The 9394-nt window shown below is 39.7% G+C and overlaps 1 protein-coding gene and 1 pseudogene across 1 annotated transcript; one reads left to right on the top strand and one right to left on the bottom strand.

The window, feature by feature from the left end:
- The first annotated feature begins 254 nt into the window (after positions 1-254).
- On the top strand, positions 255-1870 carry LOC115238861. Its single transcript, XM_029812995.1, has 5 exons — positions 255-292; positions 541-657; positions 772-898; positions 981-1166; positions 1256-1870. The coding sequence occupies exons 4-5, from the start codon at positions 999-1001 to the stop codon at positions 1592-1594; spliced, it is 507 nt and encodes a 168-aa protein (XP_029668855.1). The 5' UTR covers positions 255-292; positions 541-657; positions 772-898; positions 981-998; the 3' UTR covers positions 1595-1870.
- A 491-nt stretch (positions 1871-2361) lies between these two features.
- Positions 2362-4371, bottom strand: LOC115238860 (annotated as a pseudogene).
- Between the last annotated feature and the right edge of the window lie 5023 nt (positions 4372-9394).

The raw sequence follows: 9394 nt of genomic DNA, 5'->3' as shown, positions 1-9394 counted from the left end.
GGGAAGCATGGAGGGGGTAACGATGTCGCTTCTCTGATTATATAGGACTCTAGTGCCGTCCGAGTCACCCAGCGCCGCCTGCACGCACCGACCGCTTTGCATCTTAGCCGCTCCGCACCTTGGAGCCAGCTCGCCGCCTACCGCACGCTGACCGCAATCGCTTGGCCCTGCACGCCACTCCGCTTGTATACTCTATCTGAATAAACCAGTATTTATATCTAACACGTGTTCTCGTAAGTTTAAGTCTCCCCTTCCCTCGGACACCGACGAGCCGATCCGAGCGTCGAGAAAGGTGACCACGTTACAAAATAATCTTTCCTGTCAGCATATTTGTATTTGTATCAAAAGCAAATTGAAACAAATTCATCAGATATTTATCAGATATTTATTTATATCTTTCCTACTGAAAAACTATGTCCTTTTTCTTAAATATCTATGTAGCCGACATTACAATTTATGAATGACACTGATAATGTTTTATATATATTATGTAATATCGGACTGTCAAACACGTTGGGTACGTCTTCGCCAACGCTTTAGTAAAGAGAGGCAGCTGCGAGAGAATGAAACGAGAAGTGGAGCAGGAAAACCAATACGGCAAAAATGGGTTTTGTTTGAAAATTTAAGCTTTTTAGAGAATATTGTCACTCAGAAAAGGTTTGTTTTACATCCTATGAGAATGATTATAGACTTTTACTTAAATATATTTTATAAGCTTCATTTATATACATATCTATAATGTAATATATGTATGTACTTTCATGATTTCAGAAATTATTCTAACATCGTCACTCAAAAAAATAATTTGTCTGTGAACAGCCAATCTTTTACCCAAAAGCCTGCACAAAATGAAACTCAGGATAATATTTATGGCGATAATGTTGATGATGTGCGAGAAGTAATGAATTTGTAATACCAAAATGAACAATAAGATATCTATATAAAATGAACAGTTCATATACTTTTTAACTTTCTTTCAGTCATCTTCGTTGTCGCAGATGCAACAATTCACTCCTTCAATACATCATCAGCATAGGACATCAGTGTCAGAAAAGGAAGTGTTTAAAAATTCGACAAATTCACCTGTGTTTTCTATGGAAAATCAGAGGAATTTGCTATCTGTACAATGTTCCAATAACATACTTGATGCGAGTCAATCTTTATTCGTAAATAATTTTTTTATAAGTAATAGTAACTGTTTAAAATGTATAATATAGCAGTGACATTTGTATTTATTTATAAATTTAATTTTTAGCCATCTGCGTCTATGCAGCTACCACTGCAATCGGCACCTTCGTCGAAGCCGATTCCGCCAATGCTGAGATCTACACCTTCGCCAATATTGAGATCCACACCTTCGCTGATAAGATCCATACTTTCGCCGATAAGATCCACAACTTCGCCGATAAGATCCACACCTTCGCCGATACAGCCATCATCTGCTCTTTTACCGCCCAAAACATCAGTTTCTGAGACAAACGAGTCATCGATTTTGGCAAAAACGTTGAATATGCCTTCATCTTGTTTCACCGGAATGAATAGGCTCACAAAAAAGCGCAAAGTCGACCCTATGGAACAGCCTTTCTTCAAATGAATAATACGTTCAATACGGTAGCATCTACAGTTCTACAGAATCGAAATGACATTCATTATCCAGATGTAATTATTGGTAAACTTGTAACAGCGGAGCTCGAAAAGACAATGGAACCAATGAAGACTAACTTGAAAAGAAAGTTTATGGAACTTTTGTACTCGCATAATGAATAATAGAAGATATAATTATAAAAATAACTTTTATTACTTAAAACTTTTATTACTTAGTAAAATAAAATTTTGTTTTCAATATAAAAAAAATATTTGATTGTATCGTTAAGAGTCGTGGTGTCAGTTTCTAATTAGAGTTCTCCGCCGATCGCCTCTTGCTATGTTTGCGAACACTCTTGTATGCACATCTGGAAATGTGGCGTACAATTGCTGGTACATTCGAGAGGATTTAGTTCTTCACCAACAGTAATGCCTTACAGACACACCTGTTTTACACTTTTTATTCATTGACCTTTTTAATTTTAAGTTTTTGACTTTTATATAATGCGAACCGATTAGGAACTTGCGATTTAGACCATTGCGCTGAGAATGGCTTCAAAAAAGAGCCGAAACGTCCGCTATACGTATACTTTACATTATCATGGTTAAAATAAACTTTGTTGCGCTCGAATAACTGCGCTGGGCTCATATTGCCATTTTTTATTCTTTCAGATTGTTAAAAAAAATACATTTTACTTTATTTTAAATATACAGTAAAATTAAAATTTGTTATAAAAGCATATTAAAAACAGGATTTTTATTGTGCATCGTGGTATTGTCCACGTCGTATGTATTCGTATTGCCACGGAATTTCACCAGCCGAAGTTAAAAAGTACGACGAGAGAGTATCTCGCATTTCATATGCTTCTTTTGCAGCTCGATGTGCACCATTTGTGAAATTTCTTACATTGTTGGCCTCTAATTCGTCCCTCCATTCGCTTGCAATTACGTTCCCTTCAGTAGTTTCTCGATCCATGTATTGACTTGGGCAATATCTTTGATAATGTGGTATTTTTTCATCATTTTTGATTTTTAAAAAATTGTGCAAACACATTGCTGCTAGAACGAATTTATCAACAACATCTGGGCTTGCACATATCGGCTTGCGGAATATCCTTCATCTAGACACAAGGATTCCAAAATTATTTTCGATTGTTCTTCTAGCACGCGATAAGCGATAATTGAAGATCCTTTTCTGTTCGTTCAGATACCTGGGTAAAGTCGCATCATGTTTGTTGTCATTTGGAAAGCTTCGTCGCCAACAAAATATAAAGGTGTTTCCTTTTCAGAGCCAGGTAGGCGTATTTTCCTTTCGGAAAATTTAATTTTCTTTCATATAGAGCCTTACCGAACGCTGATCTGGAAAGAATTCCTCCATCACTTTCACAACCAAATGCACCGACGTCGAACAAAGTAAATTTGTATTTGCTATCGCAAGCAGCCATCAGAACGATGCTGAATGTTCCTCTTTTGTAATTAAAATATATTGATCCAGAAATTGTTGATGCTTGTATAGTTATGTGTTTGCCATCTATTGCACCAATACATTTGGGCAAATTCCATTTTGCTAAAAAAATCCTTGCTAATATGTCTCCATTCATCTTCTATAGGAGCTTTCATGTATATTGGCAATAAAACCTGAAATAGCACTGTACATGTTTTCTTTATGATGTTATGAGCAGTGGACTCTCCTACTCTGTAAGCAAGAGCCACCGACAATATTTGGTCACCAATCGCCAGATATCTATAATAAAATTGTTGAAATTGAAAAAACTAAATTAATAATTTTATTATTATACTTTTAGTCATTACAGTGTATCTCTAAAATGTTAGAATAGAACCTAACACAACTATGTTTTATCTTAGTGTTATCGCAAGCCGTTGCTCTGGGCAAATCGTTTTTTTCATGCTTCTTTTTTGTAAATAAGGTCAAACCATTTGTAGAAGCTCGTTGAATATGTCCACGTCCCTTCTTGTATATCGAAAGAAGAGATCAGAAAATGTGCGCGAGTGAACGCGGGAGCGCGAGGATCGCGTGAAATAGACACGATAGTGTTTTGAAAAAGCAGTCAATTTATTAAGAACAATAAATAATTAACAAGTTCTTTGGTCGATCAGATTTATGCTAATCTTCACCGTGTCTGGCTCCGGCGAGCGACCGGGAGCGCAACGATAATCTCCGCGAGCGACGGATATATTGAATACCGCAAGCAACGGTATAAACGGAGCGATTCCACGAGCGACAGAATAACCCGCGAGCGACGGATAGAATTTCGTAGTGTGTTTGTCACAAAAGATCGCGCCGGTTGTTGTTTGCGATGATTAGTTTAAATTGAAGTTGTTATTGCAATTTGTTATTAATTTCAGCTCTCTCGGGTGACCGCTGCGTGGCCCGCATCGATAGGCACGAGCGATGCCGCGGGCCGGGCGCGATTCGCGTAGCGCCGCTTTTGGAACGCGCTCCTATTTGTCGCGCGCCGTGCGACGCGCGAGATGGCGGCTGACGCGCCGAATTTCGAGCGCGATTAATCGGCGCTTTATTGGAGTGGTCTTATAGTTGCTCTTAGTAATTATTGGAGTTCGATTTTGAACAGCATCTTCCTTCAATTCCGTAAAAAGGATTACAAAGTCCCCATACTCGCCACATTTTACATTTATGGTTCGTACTCACCATTTCCTATTAATCCAGCACTTAGCTTTTTTCTTTCTCCACATATTGTACAATCGTAGCCCGAATACTTGCATTGCAGCAAGATATAACAAATCACCTTCAAAATGATCATCCATTGAGAAAACCTATTGTAACGTTCCGCTTTCGCGAGGCGGAGACGGAAAGCTCTGTCGAGATCCTGGGCTTGTGAAAGAGGTATCGAGACACGAAGGAGAATGCATAGTTGTGTAAAAAAATATAATTTATTGTCCTCTTAGATATGTGTTGTACAGCGAGAGTGTGTCTGTATAAGATGTGTATGTGTGTGCGCGAGAATGTATGTTATAAGTATGTGAGCGCGAAAATGTATGATATAAGTATGTGAGCGCGAGAATGTACAATGTAGAGATGTGAGCGTGTGATTGTATAATACAGTATGTGCGTGCGTGAATGCAGACGAGTGTGCTTATCTCGTGCGCGGACGGTGGTGCATCCAATGCAACGTGATTAGTCGTAGCGCAGTTCGTGATTTCGGTTATATGGCTGAATATCGATTCGAGATCGCGTAGCGTGAATTCGGCAAGAGCCGTTAGTTATCGGGTGGTGATTTCCTTCGACGCGTATATTGATCCCGTGCGTCGATCGGTGTCGCGGTAGGGCGTGGGTCGGCCCTCGGCGCGGGACTTATCGCTCCCGTAATAATGGCGCGTCGGACGCGTTGATGGCGGTGGATAATAGGTCTGTCGGTGCGTGTAATTGTCAGCTTCTATTCGCGTATCTGGATCGCGGGTGGCGGAATCGGGAATGTATCGGCCGACGAGGAATCCCGTCGGTGGCAGAGAACTCCCTGCCACGAGAATAATGCCGATACACACAGGCGGTCGGAAAAGTCGTGAGGGGCCGAGAACTCCCGGCTGGGTCGAGCACGTCCGATCCCGTGTACCTCGATTTTGTGGTGGTGCAAGGATCGCTTTTCGAGATACCGCAAACTCTCGGCGGAGGCTGAATACTCCCAACCCCGTTGTTCTTTCTCGGAGGAGCGTGTTTAGGATTCGGTTTCGGCGCGCGCGTCTGCGTAATTCGCCTATTGTTCTAATGGTATTTGCGTCATAGAAACGGCGCGCGCGACTCGGGTGTTTTCGGTATCGGTCGGTCGGTACCCGAGCGCGTCACCAGCTCTCTATGGTGACGCGCGTCTAACGGCGGTTAGATATTTACGCGCTTTGTTTATCGTTTGAAAATGGGCGCTCGGCGCCTCCGCATTTTTCCCGACCGGTGTTCGTCGGGCGGCGGACTTTCGGCGGATCGGCGGCCGGGTACTGGTGGAGTGACGGTGGAGGGTTGTATCGTTACACTATAAAAACCGATATTAATGAACATTACGATGAACATAACTCAACGAATAATATACCTAATAAATAAATACTTACTCTTTTGTGCTTCCAAAATGCTTTCAACGATATATTTTTGTAATGACAGTTTGTATTTGTAAGTTATGTACGGAATTTATCTGACAATGAGTTCAGATTGGACAGCTCTTGTCGCTATAGTACCATTGTGAATTGATGGAGATAATTTCTTATTCCTTGTTCCTGTTTCCTGTGGTTTTCATTGTGCATAGGGCTTAAGCCTATTGCATAATGCAAAAGTACAGGCAATAGGAACAGGGAATAGAAATACGGAATGGAAACTTATGAAAATACGCGCCCGTTCTAGCAAATAAACTGGATCATTGTGATTGGTCAGGAACAGGCAATAGAGAACAGAAATCCAACGCGTCGGAAATTCTGTTCCTATTGCCTATTCCATATTCTATTGTGCGTTGATACTCAGTTTCTGGTAAGTTGAAACGTAGTTATTTCTGTTGCCTGTGTTATTCTCTGTTCCTATTGCCTGTACCTTTGCATTGTGCGATAGGCTCACAGATATATTATATATAGATAGAGCTCTATCTACTGTCTGCCAAGATAATAAGATACTTTCCTTCCTTGCCACGTGCAATCGCGCATTCCACCCAACGGCCGAGAAAATAAACTATTGCTGACGAGAAAATAAAATAAAATTTTAATGCAAATTCCAAGTCCTTACAAACGATGTGCGTTTGCCGAGAGAAACGTACGAATGCGCATGCGCAAGGGAGGAAAATCTGCTATTTATCTTAGCAGACGCGGCTGTAAAGATCGTATTACACTACGGGTTGCGGGCTCGGTTGCGGTTGGGGATACATTTGACAGTTGCGGATTGACCAATCGGCTAGCAAGCTGCCTTACTCTGATTGATCAATCCGCAACTGTCAATCGTATCTCCAGTCGCAACCGAGCACGCAACTCGTAGTGTAATACGGTCTTAAGGCAAAGTAAGGTTATATAAAGGAAGGTTAATACCCGTATTCATAGTCATTTCTTATTTTAAGGACGGAGGAAACCTCTATGAAGGATGCCTTGAATCTTCAAGGCCGCCTTGTTTCATAGATGGACCTCGAGTCTCCCTTCCAGAAGGAAGGAATATTTTAGGGATTTTTAGTGACCGACTGGGGGCAACACCGTTTTATCGTGCCCAGGGTTGGGTAGGTATTATACTCGATGTATTATACCGGGTTTCCTCCATGTATTATACATAGTATAATACGTCGTGAGTTCAACCATGTATTATACGTATGATGTTCGAATGTGATTGGTTCTTACTTCTAGAACCAACAAATCAACGTCGAGTGTTAACAAGGCAATACTCAACGGTTGTGTGTTTTGAATGCATCCATAGATTACGCGATTTGGAAAAACTAAAAATAAATTTCGAAAATATGAGTCGTGAAGGTAGGCCATGTCACAAATTTTGAGAGGAAGGAAATTTTGAAAAATATTATGAAAGCCAAAGACTGCATATTGTAGTTATTGCAAAAAAATCATACGTCACAGTGCCGAGAACAGATTAAGGGATCACAATATAATTCCCTTTTGCACTTTAGTATTCTCTTGCATACAGGACGCGTCAACAAATTAAGCCTGTCACATACGCTTTTCCATAACTATAAGATTTCGATCAATCGCGTTGCTCTGGATCACCGAATCGAGCCTTAGAACATGTATAATACGTTTCCTACGTTTTCATATGTATTATACAGTTTCCTACACAAAAATATAGGAAATTACTCAAAATGGCTAAATGACCCAACCCTGATCGTGCCTGCAACTAATTTCACATAATACATATGAAAACTTTTTCGTATCGTGAAATAAAGCATTGGTAATTATTTTTGATAAATAAAATCGTGATTAAGCATTGTGCAATAATAATGGATAAAACTAATGTTTATTATACGGAGCAGGAGCGAATGCTCTTAGCGCAGCTTATTTTCGAAGAAAAAGTTATCGAAAATAAAAAAACCGGTGCGGCAGATCTGAAAGATAAGACGGATGCATGGGAGAGGATAACTAAAAAATACACTAGCGAAGGTTGTACGCCTCGCTCCAGCAAACAACTGAAGAAATGCTGGGACAATATAAAACAGAGGTAAATGATCTCTCATTGATAATTAATCAGTTTATTATATATTTTTTTGAGCGTACATCCTCCTTCCTACATCTGTATATCTCTATATTCGGTTTTTATTAAGTATATTTTGATACTTATTATCTTATTAATTAATTATTTCAGGAAACGAAAATTAACCACGGTAATCCGGCACGAGCGGCTTATGACAGGTGGAGGTCCTGCGCCAGTACAGCCAAATGATCTAGTGATAGCATTCATGGATGCAACGAATGCAAACTTAGATGTAGAAATCGATCGCGCATTCGACAGCACTGTAGTATTTGAGAAAGAATGTAAGCACTATACATACATTTCTTATTTTTCTTTTATATTACAACAATCATTTTTGACTTTTGACTTTTTAAATAATGTAAAGATTGATCATACATTTACAAAAAGAAAATTGATCTGTTATGTCCTGGCGACTCCAAGATTCCTTCCTTCCGTGACGTTGCGGTAACGATCGTCAGTTGGTGATAAGAATGAATCGTTCAATAAATAAAGCATCTTGCGCCATACGTTTCTTATAAACACTGTCATTTGTCAGTAACTATATCTACGAGTAACCGTGGAAAGACGCAAGAAGATCGGTGATGGAAACCACACCGGTCTCCTCGAGATAAATAAAAAATAATAGATACCCCTTGCAGTAGAATTTTCCGGCGGAAGAACAAAGAGATAATAACTTTTTAACGAAATATTTAATAAACGCAGCTGCATCAATAATGATAATAATTTTCTAACGGACAAGTACAACTGGATCAATAATGATAAAATCTCCTTGACGAAATTTTTAATAAATACAGCTGCATCAACGTCGACAAAATAGTTATAAAGAAGTAAGACCCTTTTCTAATTAGATCATGTGCGCGATGGTCCGCCGGGAAAGCTAATGTTTAAGGAACTTTTGAACTGATACCGGCTCAACCGACGATCAGCACGGGTAAAAATATGAAAATAGGAGACACCCCTTGCCAAATGAAGACACTGGCACAATTCTAATTCGTTAAAATTTTGAAGAATCCCTACTTCTAAAAATTAGAAGACGCCCTCAAAAGGGAATTATAAAAGAAGGAACTCGTAAGACTCGAGCACTTATTATTCAACTTCAATCAGTTCTGAGTAATCAGTCTCATGTGCACAAATAATATAAAGAGTAAAAGTGTCAATTCAAAACCAGTCCTCGTCTTGGCGTCGTCTCCGAGGCAACCCGGCAGCCGCACAGCAATACCGCAGCACACCATCCAAGCGAAAGGCGTCAATTTTTTACCAGCAATCTCAACTTACCAATCGCAATTCATCAGTAAAAGTAAGTCTTCAATTATTCAATTTTATTTATATTATAAATTCCCGCAATAAATAACATTTTCCACTGGTTCCGTAATGAGAACCAGGTCGGGTAAAATATACAATTTGCGACCCACCATCATAAAGCGAATTCATTCCGAGAATCGGAAGACTCAAACTTCTGCATATTTTAATTCTTCTGTAATTACTAATAGTAGTGATTATCTATTAAGCACACGCACAGAAACAAGTACCACTGAACATACAACCCTCCCTCTTTCCCCCTATCACTTCTCTCCTAGCTACTCTCCAATATATCCTTCTAAACCCCTTTCCCCTGAA

This window comes from Formica exsecta, unplaced genomic scaffold (assembly GCF_003651465.1).
Source record: "Formica exsecta isolate Colony F162 unplaced genomic scaffold, ASM365146v1 scaffold360, whole genome shotgun sequence".
NCBI classification, from domain to species: Eukaryota; Metazoa; Arthropoda; class Insecta; order Hymenoptera; family Formicidae; genus Formica; species Formica exsecta.
This window is presented reverse-complemented; position numbering and strand designations above follow the sequence as displayed.

Bases quoted from the DNA above. Each gene is read 5' to 3' on its own strand.
- LOC115238861 (XM_029812995.1), top strand. From the start codon at position 999: ATGCAACAATTCACTCCTTCAATACATCATCAGCATAGGACATCAGTG. The intron at 1,167-1,255 runs GTAAATAATTTT...TTTAATTTTTAG, and splicing joins ATGCGAGTCAATCTTTATTC to CCATCTGCGTCTATGCAGCT.